A 26,676-nucleotide genomic window follows, 5' to 3' on the forward strand; every position below is an offset into this window, starting at 1 on the left:
TAGTGGAAGTGCAAGATGGGAAACAACGCAGCAGTTTCTCCTAAAAACAAATGTACATATATCACGTGGCCCTTCTACTCTTAGGTATTTACCCAAGAGAAATTAAGACATGTTCACACAATGACTTCTATGTAAATGTGCACGATAATGTTATTCGTAAGAGCCACAAACTAGAAACAGCCTTGATTTCCATCAACTGGTGAATAGATAAATAAATGTGGCGTGTTCATGAAATGAAGTACTACTTGACAATAAAAAGGAATAAACTGCCGATAGATGGAAGAACATGGATGAATTGCAAAAGCATTTTGCTGAATGAAATAAGCCAGATATACTGAATGAGTATGTTTATATGATATTCTGAAAAAAAAGCAAAACTGGTGACTGAGAGCAGATCTGTGCTTGCCTGACACTAGAGGTAGGGAGAGGAGAGGGACTGGGGGCACAAGGGAATTTGGGGGGCCAGGGAAACATTTTATGGCATGACTGTAGTGGTTAGAGAACTGTATCCATTTGTCAGATATCAAATTGTAGGCTTAAAATGGTTAGGTTTATTTTGTAGAAATATACCTCAATAAAGTTGATTGAAAATGGAAAGGTACAGGCTGGAAGAAGATATTTGCAATACATGTAACTGATAAAAGATTAGGTTATGTAAAGAACTGTGAGGGAAACGCAAATCATCACACCACTAGACATTGTTTTATACCTACCAGACTGTCAGTGAAAAAAATCTGACAAAATCAAGTGTTGGTGAAAGTGAGAACACCGGAACACTTATACTTTGCTGTTGGGAGTCTAAACTGGAGCAGTTCTTTTGGGGGACAATCTGGCCTTATCTGGTGAAGTTGAAGATGCACACACCTATGATCCAGCAGTCTCACTCCTTGGTGTAGTAATGCCCCAGAGAAACCCTTGCACACGTGTTCAGGCGACACGGACAAGAACATTCAGAGCAATGTGAACGTCCCTCCACAGTAGAATGGCTAAATCAGTTGTAACATACAATGGAATACTAATTATCAGTGAAAATGGATGAACCTACAGCTATAAACACCCAGAGGAAAGACTTGCCAATGTAATATTGACAGAAAAAAAGAAAATTGCGAAAGAATACATGTAATAGGATACCATTTACATAAAGTTTTCAAAAGCATGGAAAACTAAACAATATGGGAATGTATAAAAAAATGTAATAAGCCTATGGAAAAGAAGGCAAAAGAATTGTTATGTGAAGCTCAGCACAGCGGCTGCTTCTGGGGAGGAAGAACGCGGGTCGGGGGTGGGGGGGAGCAGCAGTCAGGCGGCTTCCATAGTCCCAGCCATGTTTTATTGCTTAAATTGACTGATAGGTTTGTTTTATTATTACTCTTTATGTTCTATCTACATGCTAATGTATTCTTTTTTTTTTTAACATCTTTATTGGGGTATAATTGCTTTACAATGGTGTGTTAGTTTCTGCTTTATAACAAAGTGAATCAGTTATACATATACATATGTTCCCATATCTCTTCCCTCTTGCGTCTCTGTCTGCTAATGTATTCTTTAGGAGTTTTCAAATATTACTTTAAATTTTTTAAATTTTATATTGGAGTATAGTCGATTTACAATGTTCTGTTAGTTTCAGGTGTACAGCAAAGTGACTCAGTTATACACATACATGTATCTATTCTTTTTCAGATTATTTTCCCGTATAAGTTCTTAGAGAATATTGAGTAGAGTACCCTGTGCTATACAGTAGGTCCTTGTTGATTATCTATTTCGTATATAGTAGTGTGTATAATTTAATTCCAAATTCCTAATTTATCTCTCCCCCCAGCTTTACCCTTTGGCAACCATAAGTTTGCTTTCTAGGTCTGTGAGTGTGTTTCTGTTTTGTAAATAAGTTCATTTGTATCATTATTTTGGTTCCACATATAAATGATATCATGTGATATGTCTTTCTCTGTCTGACTTACTTAGTGTGATAATCCCTAGGTCCATCCATGTTGGCACAAATGGCATTATTTCATTCTTTTCTATGAAATATTACTTATTTTTTAAGTGGAGTAAAATAACTTCTAAAAAGAATTTTAAAATAAAGACAACTCAGTAGAAAAAATTGACAAAGGCTTGTGAACGGACAATCTACCAGAAATCCAAATGCCAATACACAGATGAAAAGATGTTCAACCACACTAGTGACTGGGGAAGTGCAAAAGAAGAGAACAAAGATATGTGAAACATAAGCCATTGGTACAGTATGATAATATTTAGGTAAAATTGTAAAACATTTAAAACAATACTGTAAATTGTTTACGCTTACATATGAACTTATAGAAACATGCATGGGAATAGTACACATCAAATTCAGGGTAGTGGTTTATCTCTAACGATGGATGGAAAAGCATGGCATTAGTGAGAATTGTGAAGGGGCTTTAGCTGAATCTGTAACATTTTATTTCTAAAGGGAAAAAAAAGCTGAAATAAATAGAGCAAAATGAAGATTTGCTCAATCTGGTAGTTCATTTGTTTTTCTCTCCACTATACTATGTGTTTGAAAAATTTTATAACTTTTCAAAAGAACAAGTTCTTGGGAATTCCCTGGCGGTCCAGTGGTTAAGACTCTGAACCTTCACTTCCAAGGGCTCTGGTTCAATCCCTGGCGGGAAACTAAGATTCTACAAGCTGCGCAGCACGGCCAAAAATAAAAGAACGAGTTCTTAATAATCTTTTCATTCCTCATGTGTGGTCTGAACAACAATAGAAATGAAATGTAAGCTCTTTCTTTTTCTTTTTTTTTTTTTGCAGTACGCGGGCCTCTCACTGTTGCTCAGTGGCCATGGCTCACGGGCCCAGCCACTCCGCGGCATGTGGGATCTTCCCAGACGGGGGTACGAACCCGTGTCCCCTGCATCGGCAGGCAGACTCTCAACCACTGCGCCACCAGGGATGCCCTAAGCTCTTTCATTCAAAACTGTCTAGAGCTTTGAAACCCAAAGCCCTGACCTCTTTGCCTTTTCCTGCAAAGCCCACCCTCCAAATTTTTCAAAGAATTTTTTATTGGATATATTTGATTTACAATGTTGTGTTAGTTTCAGGTATACAGCAAAGTGAGTCAGTTATACATAAGTCCATTGTTTTTTAGATTCTTTTCCCATATAGGCCATTAGAGAATATTGAATAGAGTTCCCTGTGCTATACAGTAGGCCCTTGTTTTTATCTATTTTATGTATAGTAGAGTGTATATGTTAATCCCCATCTCCCAGTTTATCCCTCCCTCCCCTTCCCCCCAGTAACCATGAGTTTGTTTTCTACGTTTGTGACTCTCTGTTTTGCAGATAAGTTCATTTGTATCATTTTTTTAGATTCCACATATAAGTGATATCATATAATATTTGTCTTTCTCTGTCTGACTTACTTCACTTAGTATGATAATCTCTAGGTCCATCCATGTTGCTGCAAATGACATTATTCCGTTCTTTTTTATGGTTGAGTAATATTCCATTGTATATATGTACCACATTTTCTTTCTTTCTTTAATTTATTTGCACCTTGCAGCTGGTAGGATCTTAGTTCCCCAACCAGGGATTGAACCTGGGCCCTCTGCAGTGAGAACACAGAGTCTTAACCACTGGACCACCAGGGAATTCCCAAATCATTGTTTTTTTGGGTTTTGGGTTTTTTTGCCCATGTGGCTTGGACTGTGAGAGTTCCCCAACCAGGGATCGAACCTGGGCCATGGCAGTGAAAGTGCCGAGCCCTAACCACTGAACCACCAGGAGCTCCTGTACCACATCTTCTTTATCCACTCCTCTGTCAATGAACATTTAGGTTGCTTCCATGTCTTGGCTATTGTAAATGGGGCTGCAGTGAACATTGGGTGCAGGTATCTTTTCAAATTATGGTTTTCTCCAGATATATGCTTAGGAATGGGATTGCTGGATCACATGGTAGTTCTATACTTCGTTTTTTAAGGAAACTCCATACTGTTCTCCACAGTGGCTGTACCAGTTTACATTCCCACCAACAGTGTAGGAGGGTTCCCTTTTCTTCACACCCTCTTCAGCATTTATTGTTTGTAGAGGTTTTTTAAATAAATTTATTTATTTATTTTTGGCTGTATTGGGTCTTCGCTGCTGCACGCGGGCTTTCTCTAGTTGCAGTGAGTGGGAGCTACTCTTCATTGAGGTGTGTGGGTTTCTCATTGCGGTGGCGTCTCTTGTTGCGGAGCACGGGCTCTAGGCACGCGGGCTTCAGTAGTTGTGGCTTGCCGGCTCTACAGTGCAGGCTCAGTAGTTGTGGCGCACGGGCTTAGTTGCTCCGAGGCATGTAGGATCTTCCCAGACCAGGGACTGAACCCATGTCCCCTGCATTGGCAGGCGGATTCTTAACCACTGTGCCAGCAGGGAAGCCCTGTTTGTAGAGTTTTTGATGTTGGCCATTCTGACAAGTGTGAAGTGGTACCTCGCTGTACTTTTGATCTTCATTCCTCTAATAATTAGTGATGTTGAGCATCTTTTCATGTGCTTTTGGCCATCTGTATGTCTTCTTTGGAGAAATGTCTAGATCTTCCACCCATTTTTTGATTGGGTTGTTTGTTTTTTTGATATTGAGCTGTATGAGCTGTTTGTATATTTTGGAGCACCTTCCAGTTTAAAGATGTTGTTTCTGATTAGATTCATAGTGACTGTTGGCAGCTAACCGCCCCCCCGCAAATTTACTTCCACTCACCTATAAAATGAGGGGACTTGACCTCTGTCACCTCAGAAGCCCCTGACAAGAGGTGGCCATAGAAGCTCCACAGACACTGACTCCTCACAAGGCCATGGCAGAAAGCTTTGCTTGGAGAACAGAAGGCTGCTTCAGTACAGGAGGTGGGTTTCCAAGCTTCCCACTGCTGCCTTCCCTCATTTTATACTCTACCGCTATTTTAGCTACTCACAAATTGGGCCTGAGCCCCAGGAATACCACTGGCTAGCCTACAGCCAGTGACGTTTTGATTCCAGTCCTAGCCTGACTCTCCCCTAAGCAACCCCATGAGGTTATGGAAGAGAGCAATGGAAATGGGCTCGGCCAAACAATTTATCCCCTGAGGATGCCCTTAAAAATGTCCTTAAATGATGAACGCTCTTATAAGGCCCTTTAAAAAATAAGCACTTTTGGGCTTTCCTGGTGGCGCAGTGGTTGGGGGTCCGCCTGCCGATGCAGCGGGCAAGGGTTCGTGCCCCGGTCCGGGAAGATCCCACATGCCGCGGAGCGGCTAGGCCCGTGAGCCATGGCCACCGAGCCTGCGCATCCGGAGCCTGTGCTCCGGAACAGGAGAGGTCACAACAGTGAGAGGCCCGCATACCGCAAAAAAAAAAGCACTTTTGAGACTTTTTTAAAAACAAAATCTCACTCTTTTTCTCTCCATCATACTTCCATCAGGCTATTGTCACTTCAGACCTGGATTACTATTAATGGCCTCCAAATTTTCTCAACTCTCTCTCTCTCTCTCTCCATATTTGTACTGCCCTTTGCTTCCAAAGCCATCTTTTAAAAGATAAGCTTGGAATTCTCAAGCTGGTATTAAGGAGTCTTCAGTGACCACCCCATCACCTACAGGGAAAACCAAACTCTGATGTGGCTTCCAAGATTGTCTATGGTGGCAAGTTGGGAGGCCTGTCATCTGTAAATGATAAAGTGCCTTTGTTCAGATGAGGATTCAAGTTTAACCCTAAAATCACTGACTTGCACTGAGATATGCACAGAGCAGAGTGGTAGGTGGTGTTACAACTCATGCTTGGGGCCTGTGTTTGGGATGGTGACCCCCATATGATGGTCCCTCACTGTGTTTGTCCAGATTGAAAAAGGGGTACAGGTATGCTGCAGTCTGGCCCCAGCCTTCCTTTCCACCCTGACGTTCTATTACTTCCTGCCAGAATCCTCCCTGCTGCCCATTTGGTTTATTCACTCCACCTAGAATCAAACCAGCCAGCCCTGGGCTCCCACTGTCCTCTCCACCCTTCTCCTCTCCCACCCAGCATAAAGCGCTTTCTCCTCTGTTTTCAACATGTTCTCAACAAAATGTCCCTTGAGTACACTGTTTATGCTGGGCTCTCTGCTGAACTTCTTTAACACAATTGGAATGGTTTGTGTGGAGTTGAGGCCGGGCGTGGGGGGGGGGGGCGGTGGGCAGTTACTGTGGCTGAATAACAGCCCCATCTTAGTGGTGTCAAATAACTGCTTTATTGTGTTGATAGATCCTGTAGCGTAGGGATTTGGACAGAGCACTACAAGGTTGGCCTTTTTCTCCTCCATGATATGTCTGGAGCCTTGGTGGGAAGACTCGAGGACTAGGGGCTGGGGTCATCCGGAGGCTTCCCCACTCACAGGTCTGGGACCCCAACTGGGATGACTGGAAGGCTGAGTTCAGCTGGAGCTATGGACAGGAGCACATACATGGTGGCCTCTCCATGTATCCTGGACTTCTCATGTTGTGGCATTTGCATTCTGTGAGGGAATGTCCCAAGAGGGTTCATTCAAGAGAGCCAGGCAGAAGCGGCATAGCCTTTTCTAACCTAGCTTCATGTGTCACATAGTGTCGCTTCAGCCGTGTTTTATTGGTTGGAACACTCACAAGCCCATCCAGACTTAAGAGGAGGGGACATAAACCCAACCTCTCAATGGGAAAGGTTTCAAAGAATTTGGAGTCATATCTTAAAACAGCTACAAGGCATCATGCTGTTGTAGTATATACTATTAGTTAAATCCTTTCTTGTTATTTGCCTATCTCACACATTTGTATCTTTTTCTTCCACTACATGATAAGTCCCCAAAACTGGGTCTTAGACTCTGAACCGTTCCTGGAGTGCTTCATCAATCCCTTCCTGACACAGAAAGCCCTTCGAAACAATTTAACGGAAATTAATAATCATTAGGTGGCTGCTCTGATGCAACTTGCTGGTTGCCTACTATTTAAATCCCACAAACTCCAGGTCTTTAGCTAAGATTTTATTTTTTTCAGCACAGAATGAGAGGCAGAAGGTCAGCCACTGTGTCAATGGCATGGCTGGAGACTTATGGCCACACATAGACTAATTATCCTAGTTAAAACTCCTACCACCCACACCCATGGAAGTTTCACCATGAGCCATCCTGTCATCATGTAGGTAGGAGACCTCAGAGAAACATGGCTCAAGAACCCCACATTTCGGGCTTCCCTGGTGGTGCAGTGGTTAAGAATCCACCTGCCAGTGCAGGGGATGTGCGTTTGAGCCCTGGTCCAGGAAGATCCCGCATGCCACGGAGCAACTAAGCCCGTGCGCCACAACTACTGGGCCTGAAAGCCACAACTACTGAGCCCGCATGCTGCAACTACTGAAGCCCCTGTGCCTAGAGCTCGTGCTCTGCAACAAGAGAAGCCACTGCAATGAGAAGCCTGCACACCACAATGAAGAGTAGCCCCCGCTTGCCACAGCTAGAAAAAACCTGCACGCAGCAATAAAGACCCAATGCAGCCAAAAATAAAATAAATACAAATAAATAAATTTATAAAAAAAAAATAGAACCCCACATTTCAACTCTGTCACTCCCAGAAGAACCACTCTTGGTTTGGTTTGGTTTAGGTTTCTGTGTTTTTTTATTTAACTTTTATTTTATATTGAAGTATAGTTGATTTACAATGTTGTGTTAGTTTCAGGTGTACGGCAAAGTGATTCAGTTATACATCTACATGTATCTATTCTTTTTCAAATTCTTTTCTAATATAGGTTATTACAGAATATTGAGTAGAGTACCCTGTGCTATACAGTAGGTCCTTGTTGATCATCTATTTTATATATAGTAGTGTGTATATGTTAATCCCAAACTCCTAATTTATCCCTCTCCCCCTCTTCCCCTTTGGTAACCATAAGTTCATTTCCTAAGTCTGTGAGTCTGTTTCTGTTTTATAAATAAGTTCATTTGTATCATTTTTTTAGATTCCACATATAAGTGATATCATATGATATTTGTCTTTCTCTGGCTTACTTCACTTAGTATGATAATTTCTAGGTCCATCCATGTTGCTGCAAATGGTATTATTTCATTCTTTTTAATGGCTGAATAATATTCCATTGTATATATGTACCACATCTTCTTTATCCATTTCTCGTCAATGAACATTTATGTTGCTTCCATGTCTTGGCTATTGTAAATAGTACTGCTATGAACACTGGGGTGCATGTGTCTTTTTCTTTTTTTCGTTGTTTTTTGGCTTCGCCAGGCGACATTCAGGATCTTAGTTCCCCAAACAGGGATCAATCCTGTGCCCCCTGCAGTGGAAGTGTGGAGTCCTAACCACTGGACCACCAGGGAATTCCCTCTTTTTCTTTTTTTTCTTTAAGTTTTATTTTGTATTGGACGATAGTTGGTTTACAATGTTGTGTTAGTTTCAGGTGTACAGCAAAGTGATTCAGTTAAATTCAGCTAGGTTGCTTCCATATTCTGGCTATTGTAAATAGCACCGCAATGAACATTGGGGTGCATGTATCCTTTCGAATCATGGTTTTCTCTGGATACATGCCCAGGAGTGGGATTGCTGAATCATATGGTAGTCCCATTTTTAGTTGTATGAGGAACCTCCATACTGTTCTCCATAGTGATTGTACTAATTTACATTCCCACCAACAGTGCATGAGGGTTCCCTTTTCACCACACGCTCTCCAGCATTTATTGTTTGTAGACTTTTTGATGTTGGCCATTGTGACTGGTGTGAGGTGATATCTCATTGTAGTTTTGATTTGCATTTCTCTAATAATTAGGGTTGTTGAGCATCTTTTCATGTGCTTTTTGGCCATCTGTATGTTTTCTTTGGAGAAATGTCTGTTTAGATCTTATTCCCATTTTTTGATTGGGTTGTTTTTTTTTGATATTGAGCTGTATGAGCTGTTTGTGTATTTTGGAGATTAATCCTTGCTAGTCGCATCGTTTGCAAGTATTTTCTCACATTCTGTAGGTTGTCTTTTCGTTTTGTATATGGTTTCCTTTGCTTTGCAGAAGCTTTTAAGTTTACTAAGTCTACTTTGTTTATTTTTGTTTGTATTTTCATTACTCCAGGAGATGGATCGAAAAAGAGCTTCGATTTTTGTCAGAGAGTGTTCTGCCTATGCTTTCCCCAGAGGAACCACTTTTGATGTGGTCATCTGGCAGAGGAGAGCAGACCCAGTGTGAAAACAAAAGCAAAGCAGAGTTCAAGTCATTTTGTCTTGATCAAGGGAAGAGTCTTTGTGTGGTTTTTCAGTGTGAAAAGCGTGGGTGTTTCAGGCAGCTGAAAGCACCGTGTTGTTGAGTGTTTTTCCCGTGGTCATTGCCTGCGCAGCCTAGAGCCTGGACATTTCAGGGAGAAAGAAAAGTGGAGGCAGGGGGTGCCCTGTCAAAGAGAACACAGGCTTAGAATGCTTCTCAACTGGGATCCTTTCAGTTTAGGATTGTTGCCTTAAATTTATTGTCTTACGGTCAATCCAGGCCACTCTGATTTGCCCAACATGAGGACGTCTTGTCCCAGCTGTAGCTACTCTAACATTTTTGCAATGTATCCCCGAGAGAAGTGTTTGGGTATTAATTTGATCATAACCATGTTATTTCAGAGCCCTAAAGAGAGCAAATGGGAGCAAAAAGAAGGAAGCAAAGATCCCCACTGTGGCTTAAGTCAGGAAGCCCCCCACAGGGGAAGCCGTCTTCTTAGGAATCATATTTTGTAGAAAACAAAGGGCAAAGTAAACCCTCCGATTTTTTTTTTAAAACTCCTACATCCTGACATGAGGTAGATTAAGATTCTTTTTTTTAAAATTTTGTATTTTCAACATTTTATTTTTTAATTTTTTTATACATCTTTATTGGAGTATAATTGCTTCACAATGCTGTGTTAGTTTCTGTTGTACAACAAAGTGAATCAGATATATGCATACGTATATCCCCATATCCCCTCCTTCCCTAACCCACCCCTCTAGGTGGTCACAAAGCACCCAGCTGATCTCCCTGTAGTATGCAGTAGCTTCCCACTAGCTATCTGTTTTACATTTGGTAGTGTATGTATGTCAGTGCTACTCTCTCACTACGTCCCAGCTTACCCTTCCCCCTCCCCGTGTCCTCAAGTCTGTTTTCAATGTCTGCATCTTTATCCCTGCCCTACCACTAGGTTCATCAGTACCATTTTTTTAGATTCCATATATCTGTGTTAGCATACGGTATTTGCTTTTCTCTTTCTGACTTACCTCACTCTGTATGACAGACTCTAGGTCCATCCACCTCACTACAAATAACTCAATTTTGTTTCTTTTTATGGCTGAGTAATATTCCATTGTATATATGTGCCACATCTTCTTTAACCATTCATCTGTTGATGGACACTTAGGTTGCTTCCATGTCCTGGCTACTGTAAATAGAGCTGCAATGAACATTGTGGTGCATGTATCTTTTTGAATTATGGTTTTCTCAGGGTGTAAGATTCTTCTTGATTATTTAAGAATCATCCTGTTTGCCTGGTACCTCCTTAAGTTTAAACAAAAAGAGATAAAAAGTATACCCTGACTATTAGACATTGGGTTTTGGTTCTGGACTTTGGGTGATTCTGTAAGTGCAGAAAATGGTCTCATTTCCTCAATGCCAAGTTTGTCCACTGCATTCCTGTTTTACTATGCATGTAAACTTGATATATATTTTTTAACCTTCAGACACCATATACACTTGACTTTCCAGAAGAAAAAGGTTTTTTTCTAAGCGTTGGTAAAGTATTGGAAAGAAGAATAATGAATTAACCTAGAGCCATAGAAACATCTGTACTCCTTAAGTTCTTGCTTTTTGCAGGCAATCAGGGCAACTTTATCCTTGGAAATGGGGATTTACATTTGGCAATTTGAAAGTTTTTCTTTCTGGAAAAAAATCACAATTTATAGAGTCAGAACAATAAAAACAACTCAATGCACTATGGCTCTTCAAATGATTCCAAGACCTTTGACTGGTCCTACAACAAGGGGACTTTTACAGGAGTCGGGACTGTCTGAGGGTGCAGCGCTCAGGTTCCTTCTTCAGAAGGCCTTTCCTCAGCACAGCGCGGCTGAAATCGAGATAGGCCACATCGAGAGGGGTTACCTGCTATTCCCCATGTAATGGGGAATCTTTAGTGTCTGCCGAAAGTGACTCTTTGGGGGACTAAAAAAGATAAAATCTCAATTGTCGATTCTCTTCCCGGCAATAAGAGGGACCAGATAATCAAAGAAATTCCTCCCACTACAACTCAACTGAAAATATTGAATAAGATATAAAAACATGTTTTTAATGTATGATCGAGCTGGCAGGAAACTAAGGAGATGCTTTCATGACCAGAACCTATCTCAAAAAACGCAGATCTAGAGAAAACAGTACAAATCAAGCAGTGAAGTCAGAGTTCTTTCCGGGGGTACGCCCACACCCCTAGGGAGCTAGAGCTTGGGTTTAAACACTTGCTCTTTGGGTTAAAGATAAACAAATGAAGAAGGGGCAGGATGGGAGGACACTCTCCTCCCCCACATTCAGAATTCTGCATAAAGCCAGAATTCTGGAAAGATATCCTTGATGGGTGAAATAGAGAAAATCTACCCCATTGAGGTAGAGAGTGGGGATGTTTGGTTGAGCTGGCTGGCAACTCTGATGGTGGGTGCGGAGGTGAGGAATGAAATGAACAATTCCCCCTGAGAGTTCCTAACCACAAGCCTGTACTCATGTGGTTTTAGAATTGGTATTCACACTGAAAACAACTCATAGTTAAACATTTCATTTAAAGTGGCCCTGGGTGAGTGAGTAATGGCTCCATATACCTGGCAGAAGCAATACAAACTTTCTCTTTAGGAACTCTAAGCTTTAGAGAATTTCCACAGATAAAACCTCAAGAAACATGGGATCATAATTAAAAACCGAAAGAGCAGGGACTTCCCTCGTGGTGCAGTAGTTAAGAATCCTCCTGCCAAGGCAGGGGACACGGGTTTGAGCCCTGGTCTGGGAAGATCCCACATGCTGTGAAGCAGCTAAGCCCGTGCGCCATAACTACTGAGCCTGCACTCTAGATCCCGTGAACCACAACTACTGAGCCCGTGTGCCACAACTACTGAGGCCCGCGCGCCTAGAGCCGGTGCTCCGCAACTAGAGAAGCCACCGCCATGAGAAGCTCGCGCACTGCAAAGAAGAGCAGCCCTCTCTCGCCGCAACTAGAGAAAGCCCGCGCACAGCAACGAAGACCCAACGCTGCCAAAAATAAATAAATACAATTTTAAAAACCAAAGCAAAACAAAACAGTAACTCGCTAAACACATGTGCAAACAATCCTTCATGAATGAGTCAGCAAAAACGATAAAAGAGTCGGGCTGGCAACCACTGAAGATATTGGAATGATCAGATACAAAACTTAAATTTATTATGTGTCATACACTTAATGCTATAGAAGAGGAAATTGAAAGTGTGTTAAGGGAATGAGAAACCATCAACATTGGCTAAACGGACTTCTTCCCAAAAGCTTCTAGAAATGAGAATCATAATACTTATAGTCAGAAACAGCAGAGTTTGTTACTGTTGTTTTTACTTTTTTAAGTAGCAAGTTTCAAGTGCATACAAAAGGAGAGAGAAACCACTATAAAGACTTAATCTAGCTTCAACGATTTTCAGTCTTAGGTTTTTGTTTGTTTGTTTGCTTTCAAGACAGGAAGCTTTCCCTGATCTCACCCACCCAGTCTGGGTTAGGTAATTCTACTAAATGCTCCCATGGCAGCCTGTATTTATGCCCATCATAGCACTTATCCCACCAGATGGTAACTGCCTGGCTTTTGTTGTTATTGTTGTTGTTTATTTGTCTCCCCAACCAGAAAGGAAACCCCGTGAGGCCAAGGATCCTGTCTGCAGCACCTGGAACAGTGCCTGGAATATAGTAGCTGAAAAGTATGTTTAGGATAAATAAATGAATATAGTAAAGCCTTGCAAATGCTAGAAATGTTATTGGTCCCTAAAAGACTATGCATTTGATGTTGTCACCTTGATCCTGACAGCAGCAGCTGCAACAGTAGCAAATAACGACGAAGAGAGCCAGAAGGAAATGCAGGATCCCCAGAAACCACTCACACAATGTCTGGACTCCCAGGGAGCTGAGGAAGCCCCTCTGCATTTTAAGACGCCTGAATGGATCAGCCTGGAGTGCTCCTAAACTCAAGGTTACACTTCTCAGAATCTTCTGTGGCATGAATTTGTGAAGCCACCAAGGAGATAGGAGGATTGATCTGCTGCAACAGTGGGAATGAATGTGTATTGTCACCTGCTGTCCTCAGGTGTGGCCCAAAGGTGCGCTATTGTAAAGGTGAGGTCTCAGGCTCAAACCTGACCACTCTGTGAGGTGTCCCCTCAGCTCCTCCAGGCACCATTCTGCCGTGGTGACTTGGAGCCAGACTGAAAGCAGCCCACGTTAGGGATCCAATCAGGGGAGGCAGAGCTTGTTTGCTCTGAACCACCCCTTGGGAGGTTAGCCGTCAGGGGTTATACTTATCGGCTCAAGTCTTGCAATAAACAAAAGGGAGGAAACTCATAAGACTGGGATCAAAAAAAGGAAAAGCTGAGCCGATTCTTTACTGGGTCGTCAACACACCTGATCAGAAAAAATCAGAGGCTCATCCAAAATGAGGTTTGGGCTGAAAGAAAACAACTCAAGGACTTGTCGGCCGGATGGAGTGGCAGGGCTATGATTTGGTTTTGGGGGTCAGGAGGGCCACAGAGCCTCTGAGTCATTATTTAATACCACGGAGGAGGTTCAGGGGGCTGGGGATGTCACTGGTCACTCATTCAAGAGGGCTGTGTAGTCTGGGGAGAAGCGCGTACTGGTGTTAATACTGCTTCAGGTTCCTTTAGGAACTTCACCGTCTGATTACCAGCAGGGCTGAGAAGCAGACTCATGGCCTTGCTCAGTAGACATGCAAAGCTGAGATAAATGCAGAGCATTGTCTCTGAAAGCCCTTTATCTGAAGTGCTGCTCCTAGAGAAGGTGAGATACCAAAACCCGCTCTCAGTGTGGAATGACCCACATGCCTCCCGTTCTTCAGGCATGAGTGGGATGTTCCTTTCTCACTGAAATGATTCCAAAACAGCAGTTTCTCATAATCTCTGATTCTGGAGACCAGGCTTGTCAGCACCAAGTCCTTAAAGTTAATTAACAAAAGCAGTTTTTACAGGTCTTTCTTCCAACCTGGTAAGGACTCAGGGGAGGAACTTCCCTGGGGGTCCAGTGGGTAAGGCTCCGCGTTCCCAGTGCAGGGGGCCTGGGATAGATCCCTGGTCAGGGAACTAGATTCTGTAGGCCACAACTAAGAGTTCGCATGCCGCAACTAAAGATCCTGCCGGCCGCAATTAAGACCCTGCGCAGCCAAATAAATAAATATTAAAAAAAAAGAAGACTCTGGGGAAAAGACTGTTACCCATTAGAGAGGTTCTCAGAAATGCAAAATACCCCCGCTTGAAAACAGAGCCATCTGCTGTTGAGTGTGGACTTTGTTTTCAGTCCTTGTTTTTTTTTAATTTTTTAATTTATTTATTTTTGGCTGCATTGGTCCTTTGTTGCCACACCCGGGCTTTTCTCTAGTCGCGGTGCGTGGGCTTCTCATTGCGGTGGCTTCTCTTGTTGTGGAGCAGGGGCTCTAGGCATGCGGGCTCAGTAGTTGTGGCGCACGGGCTTAGTTGCTCTGCAGCATGTGGGATTTTCCTGGACCAGGGCTCGAACCTGTGTCCCCTGCATTGGCAGGCGGATTCTTAACCACTGCGCCACCAGGGAAGTCCACACAAGGACTTTTAAGTTAGTAGATCTTAATACCATCCTTGGTGTGTTAATTGAGGGGCCTCCTGTTTGTTCTGTTAGCAGCAAAGCCAAGACGTTCCCGAACTTGTTTCCTGGAGCTTCATGGGAAGGTAGGAAGGTGGGAAGTTGCAATCAGAGAAATGTCCTCTTCAGCTAGACCCAGGGACTGCGGAGAGGGCAGGGGTGCTGGTTTGGGAGATGACAGCAGAGGTACCTTCAAAGAGAACAGAGAGGAAGAACAGAGCAGGCTAAACTAGAGAAAGGCTGAGCAAGATTTCCTGGTGTACCCACACTTGACTCTGGGGCTCGTAACACTGCAACTGGCACATCATTGTTTAATAAATGAATGATTGAATTCATATAGTTTGGGGACTAGGAAGTTTATCAAGTCCAACCTTTGCTTACCCCATGCATGGGTTTACTACGTATCTGTGTTTCCTAGTCTCTGGACCTTTTGGTTGCAAAGAATGTACTGCAATTCAATATAATTTTATTTAAAAACGTTGTTTCATTCACAACACCTTTTTGTCATGCGTGTGTTCAATGACTAATATTCAAAGAGCCACAGTTTTTAGTTATTCATTATCGTTAAATAGGTGGGGACCACTACTCTCCAGCTCAGCTACCCTTCCCAACCTCACAGGGCAGCTCCTTCCACAACTGGGCAGCTGCAGCCGTTGGTGAATATCCCTGCCTCGTTTAAGTTTCATCCTTTTTCTCGGATTTCCATTCTCTTTGTACTGTTTTTGCCCTCAGGAAACCTTGCAGAGGGAAGGGCTAGGATTAAAATTACCTCTTTTATAAATCTAATTAATTCTAGATATGCTAAGTTTGTGTATTTCTATTTAAAAATTATGTTGTTCTCCTCTTTGTAGATCTCCTAATTGGGAGCAGGAAAATCCTTTTAAGTAGAAGTTCAGCAACAGGGACTCATTGTTTTATAACCCTAGGGATAGGCACTGTCTGTCTCTCTTCGCCCCAAGTTCCCAGTGGAGTGTGGAGTCTGCATTGCCTCCCTGCTCATATATTTTCTGTTGGCTTGTCAGTCATGGCCTCTGTGCTGTAAGGACAGGGAGTCCAACCTGGAGTGGGCATTGAGGTCTACAATGCGATGAATTCTTGGTGTCCCAGGAAGCATGGAGCCTGTGGTTTGAGGGCATTCCAGAGCCCCACCAGGGGCCTCTCAAGTAGGAGGCTCCTATGTAGGAAGAACCTCCTCCACCATTTCTGCAATGAGCCTGTTTGTTGGACCAAAGTGCAGGCTCACATTCCCACCTCTTGCAGCATTGTTTCCTCAGATCTCAGAACCATTGCTCAATCTGGAGCTGGGCCTCTGGGCACCCAGGCGATCATTTCTCCCACAGCCTACAGGAATTGGTAGGGACCTGAAAGCTGCCAGCCCTACTTGTACTCATCTTCACAATGAAGGGTGTACTTTCTTCTCACATTGACGTGCAGTTTGCATACAATGGGTCATTCTGAGTAGACTTGTGATTCACGACCTCCCCAAGGACCCTCACCAAGGCCAAGAAACATTCCAGTGCCAGGTGCTGGGCTAAGGCAGGGAGGGGAAAGGTGAATAGTCCCTGCCCACTGGGAGCTTCCAGACAGGAGAGATGATGATTAGAGTAAATGTCAGCAGTATCATAGATTTGTATTTGAAAGTCCAAAATATTGTAGGGTCACATCAGCAGTTCTGTAGGAGCTAGAGAAGGAGCTGAGAGGAGGTGATAAATAAAAGGCTCAGGGAGATTGAGTCACTTCAGTCTTACGCTGCTAGTGAACAGAAGAGCTGGAAATAAATCTAAGTCTTTTCCAACGGGTTATCATCCAGTCGAACATGGTAAATGTTAAAGACATCTATGAACAAAGGGATGAAGGGCTTCTGAAGGAGTTTCTGAGTTTGTCATGTGCAAAGGTGGAAGAAGGGCACTCTAAAAAAATGGAATGGAATAGTATGTGCAAAGCTCAGCATGGAAAGATTTGTGTTTGGAAAACAGCAAAAAGCAGATGAGGCTAAAATAATTTTAGCGGGCAGCATGGAGGATGGAAAGAGTAGAGACGGATTGGAGACAGGAGAGCCAGGTAGGAGGCTGTCCCAGTAATTCGCCAAAAGCTGTTGAGGGCTCAGACTAAGGAAGGAACGGTGGGAATGAAGATGAGAAGTTGGATTCAAAAAGTATTTTGGAGGTGTAGCATAAGCAGGATTTGAGAATGGAATAGTTGTTGCAGGAAGATCCTGCAGTGAATGCAGTCCAGAATTTAGGAGATTTGGGGGGGGGATGATGACCCATTAAATGAGATGGCAAATACAGGTGGTAAAGCAGGTTTGGGGTGTTCAGAAAAAATAGTGGAAACGCAGAACTGATGGCAAATGCTGGAAGAAGCACCAAATCCATGCCTATGGGGAAATGGCAGTGAAGAGGATGAGACTTAACTTTATCTGTACCACTTTATTCTTATTTTCAAAAATAACTTGAAGCAATTGTGAATATTCTGGGTGGTACACACAGGTGCTCATATTAGTTTCTGTAGTTTTTAATTTTAAAAATTAATGCTTGGAGTTATTTCCTTAAAAGAAATCAAGTAATGTGTCAAGCATTTGGAGTACCTACTATGTGCTTGGCACTGTTCCAGGCATCCGAGATATTTGGCCCCTTCTACTAGCCTCTTCCTTTCAGAAGTTACCAGGCTGGAGTACAGAAACAGCTGCTGGTTCCAGCTTGGCCACAGGCAAGTCATTTTTCCTCCCTGGGTCTCTTTCAGCTCTCACATCCTAGGATTCAATACTGTAACTGCAACTCAGCATTCCTTATTCTCACCGAGGTGAGCGCCACAGCGCAGTCCATTAGCATAAAATAACTCCATTCGGGGAGTGTCCCTGAAGGGCTGACCTACTAAGAACGTTTTCCAAATGGTCCTTAATCTCTGCCTCCCACCCAACCCCCGCCCAGGATAACAGATGTTCCTCATGGGATTTCAAATTTGCAAGGGAATCTTGACAACTTCTTTGGTAATGGGCTATGTCCTAATTCCAGTCTAATCAACAGAAGCAACTTCCGTACTTTCAGCTTTAGGTGCTGTGGAGAGAACAGATAAAAACAAAAATTTCTGCCTTCATGCTGTTTACATTCCAGTGAACGGAGACATCAAGGAAAAATAAGAACAATTCAAGGAAGACACAACGCGTCAGTATGGTGCAGGGGAACGCAAGGTGAGTAGTGAAATCCTGGTCCTTTGACGCCTACAAAACCGAATCCCGAATCCCTAAATTCTTCCGGGTCACTGTCGGGTTACCCTCCTCCTCCCACTCCGCCCACGGCCCCACCTTCTGGCCCTGGCCACGCCCACGGTCCTGACGTCAATTTTCCAAGCCCTGCCGCGTTGACCTGGCCTATGGTAAGCCGCAGGCCCGCTCGAGCCCCATTAAGCCCCGCCTCGTGAGTCGACGCGTGGCGACGGCTATGGGGCCGTGGGGCTGCGTGGCGCTGCGGCTCAGGGTGCTGCTGTGGCGCCGGGCCTTCTCCCCGGGAGCGTGGCCCGCGGCGGCCGCGGGGCTCAGGCTTCGGCTGCTGTCCGTGGGGCGGCTTCCGGTGGGACCGACGCTCGGCAAGGTCTGCCCGGCCCCCGACCGAGCGCGCGGCCTGCACGGCGGGCCGGGCCTGGAGGAGCGGGCGGAGGGAACAGCCGGCGAGGGGCGCCCGGAGTCAGGCACCGGAGGTACGGGCGAGGAGGAGGGAGCCGGGTCCCAGCTAAAGAGGCTTAATTCCTCTCTTTTTGTATTTCTCATGGGGTCACAAAACTCCTACAGAGCAGAACTGGAAGGGACTGCAAAGGTCGTCGGCACCAACTTTGCATTTCACAGTGAGATCAAGAGACGGACTGAAGTCTCCCAAACCCCAGGCGTCTGTCCGAACGGCCACGTCGGACCCCTGGCATCACAACCTCACCGTCCTCATCCCCCTTCACACTCTGTCTAGGGTTCCGAGAAATGGACTTGTCGAGAATGTTGGGGCTTGAGGATTCTGAGGAAGATCCAGGGTCTGGGGGCTCAGGGGTGCGTAAGAAGCGCTAATAGGAGATGGGGCCAAGTTAAGAGCCTCTAAGTATTGTAAGCTTTTAGAAACTTGAGAGGTGGTAAACAGATCACACCTGTGAAAGGATGCAGTATGAGAGGGAGAGATTAGCCACTAGGGCCCTGGGAGTCAGCTTTAGAACTGAAGAGAGCTGTTAAGTCCACAGGCTCTTATACACCATGGTGAAGAGCTGAATATCTAAATCTCTAGAGGAAAAACAAAAAACGTTTTTCACAGATAACAGTTGTTACATAACCCAACTGGCATTGTAAGAAAACCTCGGAAGTTCAAAATGAGAATTGCTGTTAAAATTTTAACCCTCCGATTGGTAGATTTGGGGCCACACACTTACTCGCTAGTTCTCAGTTTCTCTCTCAAATGAAGGTTGTGGACAGATACTACCCAAGAGCCCTTCCAGTTCACAGTTCTAGTTCTGTGACCCTTTGTGGCTGGAATTCAATTTAATGTGCCCCAAGATATTACCACCTCCCCAAATTGTGCTCCAGTTTTCCTCGCCTTTTTAAAATTATTATATTAACCATTATTATTATTTTATTTCTATGTTTTTTGGCTGTGTTGGGTCTTTGTTGCTCCGCATGGGCTTTCTCTAGTTGCAGCGAGCGGGGGCTGCTCTTCGTTGTGGTGCGCGGCATTCTCACTGCGGTGGCCTCCCCTGTTGCAGAGCACGGGCTCTAGGCACGCAGCCCTCAGTAGCTGTGCCACGCAGGCCCAGCAGCCGTGGCGCGCAGGCTCAGTAGTTGTGGTGCACAGGCTTAGTTGCTCCGCAGCATGTGGGATCTTCCCGGACCAGGGCTCGAACCCGTGTCCCCTGCATTGGCAGGTGGATTCTTAACCACTGAGCCACCAGGGAAGTCCCGTTTTCCTCTCTTTGATTTTTTTTTTTTTTTTTTTTTTTGAGGTACTTGGCCGTCTCACTGTTGTGGCCTCTCCCGTTGTGGAGCACAGGCTCCGGACGCGCAGGCTCAGTGGCCATGGCCCACGGGCCCAGCCTCTCCGCGGCATGCGGGATCTTCCCAGACCGGGGCACGAACCCGTGTCCCCTGCATCGGCAGGCGGACTCTCAACCACTACGCCACCAGGGAAGCCCTCCTCTCTTTGAATAGCAGTTCTCTGCTTGAGCTGTGTTACTCATTTCCTCAGGTACTAGAACAGAAAGCCATCGTTGCTGATGTCTGGTTCTACTTGCATGTGCTAATAGGAAAGGATGTGTGTGGTGGCTGTCTGTGACCTGCGCACCCTTCCCATAAGTTGAGCAGTGCTGTATGAAACCAGTGCCCAGCTTCAATTTCCAGGAGGCCTAAACACCTTCATGGAGGAATGGTTTCGCTGTCAGCTGCCCGCATCTCTGGGTGCATATTGTGTCTGTCTTTACTTGGCCACCTGACAAAAGCAGATCTTTGTGCATTTCAGATCATACTGGTCCCAAGTTTGACATCGATATGCTGGTTTCACTTCTGAGGCAAGAAAATGCAAGAGACATTTGTGTCATCAAGGTTCCTCCAGAAATGAAATATACAGATTACTTTGTAATTGGTAGTGGAACTTCTACTCGACACTTACATGCCATGGCCTACTACATTGTGAAAATGGTAGGATGCTTTCTTTTTCTTTGGAACCTTTAACTTAATGGGAATAGTGTCAGTGCATCAGGCGGAAGAGCAACATTTAAAAACTAAACCCTAAGATTATATAAGAAGCCCAGATTTTTAGAATTTGCATGAGTGTTTTATGTTCTTTGATAGTGAACGTTATGGGAACCAATATCTAGCCTTAGTGGGTCAAGATATTTTGCATTCTTGTCTCTTGTGACAAGAAAAATAATACAAAAAAAATATTACCTGAGGCAGGCTAGAAGACAGTATAACCCAGAGGGATTTCTAGAGCAAAACTGTCCAGTGTGACACCCACTAGCCCCATGTGGCTATGTAATTATAAAATAAAACTAAAAATTCAGTTCTTCAGTTGTACTAGCCACATTTCAGGTGTTTGGTGGCCACATGTGGCTAATGGCTACCATACTGGACACAAATATAAAACATTTCCATAGTTGCAGAAACTTCTATTGGATAGTGCTGGCCTAGAGTTTAATTCAAATGTTTGAGCATGTCCAGTGTTCCCAGGCACGGTGCTGGGTATTGGGAAGATAAAAATGAAAAAGATTTAGTTCTTACCCTCCCCATTCACAGGTCTAGTTGAGGAAAGAGAAGGAAGTTCATTTTCCAACTAGATTGAATAGGAATCAGAATGAGGAAGAAAGTGTACTTGGAAGCGGATTCTGATACCACTCTAGAGGGGAACATACTTCTTTCACCCTGTTGAAAATTGGTCAGAGAGGGAACAGTTAAGACCAAAAGAATAGCTGGGATTGCCTAGAGAAGGGTGGTAAAATAAGGGGACTGAGAAGAAAACCCTGGTGCAACATGGCAGAACAAAGGAAGATTCAAAAAGAGGGGGTAGTTGGAGAGACTAAGAGAACTAGGGGGGCATGGAAAAGTTAAAAGGCAGGATCCTAGGGTCTCTGTCAGATGTAATAGTAAGACAGAGTAAGTAAGACTTAGAAGTGACCATTGGACTTGGAGATATAAAAAGAATGAGAGATTTTTCAGAGAAAGTTTCTGTGGAAGAGCAAGGGAGGGGAATAGAAATTCCTTTTGCAAAAATTTTAGATGAGGGAGAAAAATGCAAGGTCAAGAAAGTTTTGTTCTTGTTTATGGTAAAATATACGTTACAAAACTGAACATTTTAGCCATTTTTAGGTGTACAGTTAAGTGATGTTAATTACATTCACATTGTTGTGCAACCATTACCACTATCCATCTCCAGAACGTTTTTCTTTTTTCATCTTGCAAAAAACTCTGTACACATTAAACAATAACTTCCCATTCTTCCTTCCCCCAGCCTCTGGCGTCCCCCATACTGCTTTCTGTCTCTGTGAATTTGACTACACTGATAAGTACCTCCTTGAGTGGAATCATACTCTAATTTTCCTTTTGTGACTGGCTTATTTCACTTAGCATAATATTTTTCAAGGTTCATCTGTGTTGTAGCATGTGTCAGAATTTCCTTCTTTTAAGACTGATTATTTTAGTGTATGTATATACCACATTTTATCTTATTCACCCATTGGTGGGCATTTGGGTTGCTTCCACCTTTTGGCTATTGTGAATAATGCTGCTATAAACACGAGTGTAGAAATACCTGTTCAGATCCCTGCTTTTAATTTCATAAGTGGAATTGCCAGATCATGGTAATTCTGTGTTTAATATTTTGAGGAACCATCACACTTTTACACAGTAGTTGCACCAGTTTACATTCCCACCAGCAGTGCACAAGGGTTCCAATTTTTCTACGTCCTCACCAGTTGTTATTTTCTGGTTTGTTGATAATATTGATAGTAATCCTAATGAGAGTGAAGTGGTACCTTGTTGTGCTTTTGATTTACATTTCCCTAAATTAGTGATGTTGAGCATCTTTTCTCATGGTTATTAGCCATTTGTGTATATTTGGAGAAATGCCTATTCAGGTCGTTTGCCCATGTTTTTTTGTTTTTTTGTTTTTTTTTTTTGCAATACGCGGGCCTCTCGCTGCTGTGGCCTCTCCCGCTGCGGAGCACAGGCTCCGGATGCGCAGGCTCAGCGGCCATGGCTCATGGGCCCAGCCGCTCTGCGGCATATGGGATCTTCCCGGACCAGGGCACGAACCCGTGTCCCCTGCATCGGCAGGCGGACTCCCAACCACTGCGCCACCAGGGAAGTCCCGTGCCCATGTTTTAATTGAGTTTTTCTTTTATTGTGAAGTTGTAGGAGTTCTCTGTATATTCTGGATATAAATCCCATATCATCTATGTGATTTGCAAATATTTTCTCCCATTCTGTAGGTTGCCTTCTTTGTTCATTGTGTCCTTTAATGCACCAAAGTTTTAAATTTTTCTGCTGTTGTCTTTGGTCTCATATCCAAGAAATCATTGCGAAATCCAATGTCATGAAGCTTTTCTACTGTGTTTTGTTTTTCTTTTTTTTGGATTACTTTATGTTTTTATTTTTTTGAATTTTAGAATTTTATTTTTTTATACAGCAGGTTCTTATTAGTTATCCATTTTATACATATTAGTGTATATATGTCAAACCCAATCTCCCAATTCATCACACCACCACCTGCCCCCTCCACTTTCCCCCCTTGGTGTCCATACGTTTGTTCTCTACATCTGTGTCTCTATTTCTGCCCTGCAAACCAGTTCATCTGTACCATTTTTCTGGATTCCACATATATGTGTTAATATGCAATATTTGTTTTTCTCTTTCTGACTTACTTCACTCTGTATGACAGTCTCTAGATCATCCATGTCTCTACAAATGACCCAATTTCGTTCCTCTGTATGGCTGAGTAATATTCCATTGTATATATGTACCACATCTTCTTTATGCATTCGTCTGTCGATGAGCAATTAGGTTGCTTCCATGTCCTGGCTATTGTCAGTAGTGCTGTAATGAACACTGGGGGTGCATGTGTCTTTTTGAATTATGGTTTTCTCTGGGAATATGCCCAGTAGTGGGATTGCTGGGTCATATGGTAATTCTATTTTTAGTTTTTAAGGAACCTCCATACTGATCTCCATAATGGCTGTATCAATTTACACTCCCACCAACACTGCACGTGGGTTCCCTTTTCTCCACACCCTCTCCAGCATTTGTTGTTTGTAGATTTTCTGATAATGCCCATTATAACCAAAGTGAGGTGATACCTCATTGTAGTTTTGATTTGCATTTCTCTAATAATTAGTGATGTTTAACATCTTTTCATGTGCTTCTTGGCCATCTGTATGTCTTCTTTGGAGAAATGTCTATTTAGGTCTTCTGCCCATTTTTGGATTGGGTTGTTTGTATTTTTAATATTGAGCTGCATGAGCTGTTTATATATTTTGGAGATTAATCCTTTCTCCGTTGATTCGTTTGCAAATATTTTTTCCCATTCTGAGGGTTGTCTTTTCGTCTTGCTTGTAGTTTCCTTTGCTTTGCAAAAGCTTTTAAGTTTCATTAAGTCCTATTTGTTTATTTTTGTTTTTGTTTCCATTACTTTAGGAGGTGGATCAAAAGAGATCTTGCTGTGGTTTATGTCAGAGAGTGTTCTTCCTATGTTTTCCTCTAAGAGTTTTATAGTGTCCAGTCTTACATTTAGGTCTTTAATCCATTTTGAGTTTATTTTTGTGTATGGTGTTAGGGAGTGTTCTACTTTCATTCTTTTACATGTAGCTGTCCAGTTTTCCCAGCACCACTTATTGAAGAGACTGCCTTTTCTCCATTGTATATCCTTGCCTCCTTTGTCATAGATTAGTTGACCATAGGTGCATGGGTTTATCTCTGGGCTTTCTATCCTGTTCTGTTGATCTATATTTTTGTTTTTGTGCCAGTACCATATGGTCTTGATTACTGTAGCTTTGTAGTATAGTCTGAAGGGAGTCTGATTCCTTCAGCTCCATTTTTTTCCCTCAAGACTGATTGCTTTGGCTATTCGGAGTCTTTTGTGTCTCCATACAGATTTTAAGATTTCTTGTTCTAGTTCTGTAAAAAATGCCATTGGTAATTTGATAGGGATTGCATTGAATCTGTAGATTGCTTTGGGTAGTATAGTGATTTTCACAATATTGATTCTTCCAATCCAAGAACATGGTATATCTCTCCATCTGTTTGTATCATCTTAATTTCTTTCATCAGTGTCTTATAGTTTTCTGCATACAGGTGTTTTGTCTCCCTAGTTAGGTTTATTCCTAGGTATTTTATTCTTTTTGTTGCAGTGGTAAATGGGAGTGTTTCCTTACTTTCTCTTTCAGGTTTTTCATCATTAGTGTGTAGGAATGCAAGAGATTTCTGTGCATTAATTTTGTATCCTGCAACTTTACCAGATTCATTGATTAGCTCTAGTAGTTTTCTGGTGGCATCTTTAGGATTCTCTATGTATAGTACCATGTCTTCTGCAAACAGTGACAGTTTTACTTCTTTTACAATTTGTATTCCTTTTATGTCTTCTTCTTCTCTGATTGCCATGGCTAGGACTTCCAAAACTATGTTGAATAATAGTGGTGAGAGTGGACATCCTTGTCTTGTTCCTGATCTTAGAGGAAATGCTTTGTTTTTCACCATTGAGAATGACGTTTGCTGTGGGTTTGTCCTATATGGCCTTTATTATGTTGAGGTAGCTTCCCTCTGTGCCCACTTCCTGGAGAGTTTTTATCATAAATTGGTGTTCAGTTTTGTCAAAAGCTTTTTCTGCATCTATTGTGATGATCATATGATTTTTATTCTTCAATTTGTTAATATGGTATATCACATTGATTTGTGTATATTGAAGAATCCTTGCATCCCTGGGATAAATCCCACTTGATCATGGTGTATGGTCCTTATAATGTGTTGTTGGATTCTGTTTGCTAGTATTTTGTTGAGGATTTTTGCGTCTATATTCATCAGTGATATTGGTCTGTAATTTTCCTTTTTTGTAGTGTCTTTGTCTGGTTTTGGTATCAGGGTGATGGTGGCCTCATAGAATGAGTTCAGAAGTGTTCCTTCCTCTGCAATTTTTTGGAAGAGTTTGAGACGGATGGGTGTTAGGTCTTCTCTAAATGTTTGATAGAATTCACCTGTGAAGCCATCTGGTCCTGGACTTTTGTTGGAAGATTTTTAATCACAGTTTCAATTTCATTACTTGTGATTGGTTTGTTCTTATTTTCTATTTCTTCCTAGTTCACTCTTGGAAGGTTATACATTTCTGAGAGTTTGTCAGTTTCTTCCAGGTTGTCCAGTTTATTGGCATAGAGTTGCTTGTAGTTTCTCAGGATGGTTTGTATTTCTGTGGTGTCTGATGCAACTTCTTTTTCATTTCTAATTTTATTGATATGAGTCCTCTCCCTCTTTTTCTCCCTTTTTTTTGGCTAGTGGTTTATCAACTTTGTTTACCTTCTCAAAGAACCAGCTTTTAGTTCTATTGATCTTTGCTATTGTTTTCTTTGTTTCTGTTTCATTTATTTCTGCTCTGAACTTTACGATTTCTTTCCTTCTGCTAACTTTGGGTTTTGTTTGTTCTTCTTTCTCTAGTTCCTTTAGGTGTAAGGTTAGTTTGAGATTTTCTTGTTTCTTGAGGTAGGCTTGTATTGCTATAAACTTCCCTCTTAGAACTGCTTTTGCTGCATTGCATAGTCTTTGGATCTTCATGTTTTCGTTGTAATTTGCCTCTAGGTATTTTTTCATTTCCTCTTTGATTTCTTCAGTGATCTCTTAGTAACGTATTGTTTAGCCTCCATGTGTTTGTTTTTTACGTTTTTATCCCTGTAATTGATTTCTAATCTCATAGCGTTGTGGTCAGAAAAGATGCTTGATATGATTTCAATTTTCTTAAATTTACTGGGGCTTGAATTGTGACCAAAGATGTGATCTGTCCTGGAGAATTGTCCGTGTGCACTTGAGAAGAAAGTGTAATCTGCTGTTTTCGGATAGAATGTCCAAAAATATCAATTAAATCTATCTGGTCTATTGTGTCATTTAAAGCTTGTGTTTCCTTATTCATTTTCTGTTTGGATGATGTGTCCACTGGTTTAAGTGAGGTGTTAAAGTCCCCCACTATTTTTGTGTTACTGTCGATTTCTTCTTTTATAGATGTTAGCAGTTGCTTTATGAATTGAGGTGCTCCTCTGTTGGGTGCATATATATTTATAATTGTTATATCTTCTTGGATTGATCCCTTGATCATTATGTAGTGTCCTTCCTTGTCTCTTATAACATTATT

The 26,676-nt window shown here is 42.6% G+C and overlaps 1 protein-coding gene across 2 annotated transcripts in view; it reads left to right on the forward strand.

Annotated features, from left to right (window-relative positions):
• Positions 1-18,076: 18,076 nt before the first annotated feature.
• The window catches only part of MALSU1 (mitochondrial assembly of ribosomal large subunit 1), a 30,998-nt gene continuing 22,398 nt past the window's right edge, over positions 18,077-26,676 (forward strand). For both annotated transcript variants that reach the window (XR_016394366.1, XM_022588108.3), the window contains exons 1-2: positions 18,077-18,526; positions 20,314-20,492. Coding sequence is in view for 1 of the 2 variants with exons in the window: in XM_022588108.3 (XP_022443816.1) it covers positions 18,271-18,526; positions 20,314-20,492 (435 nt within the window). In the remaining variant the exon portion in view is untranslated. The remainder of the gene's footprint in view (positions 18,527-20,313; positions 20,493-26,676) is intronic.

This window comes from Delphinapterus leucas, chromosome 9, assembly GCF_059928025.1.
Source record: "Delphinapterus leucas isolate spDelLeu-1000000601 "Yukka" chromosome 9, BTC_Dleu_Yukka2, whole genome shotgun sequence".
Lineage (NCBI taxonomy): Eukaryota > Metazoa > Chordata > Mammalia > Artiodactyla > Monodontidae > Delphinapterus > Delphinapterus leucas.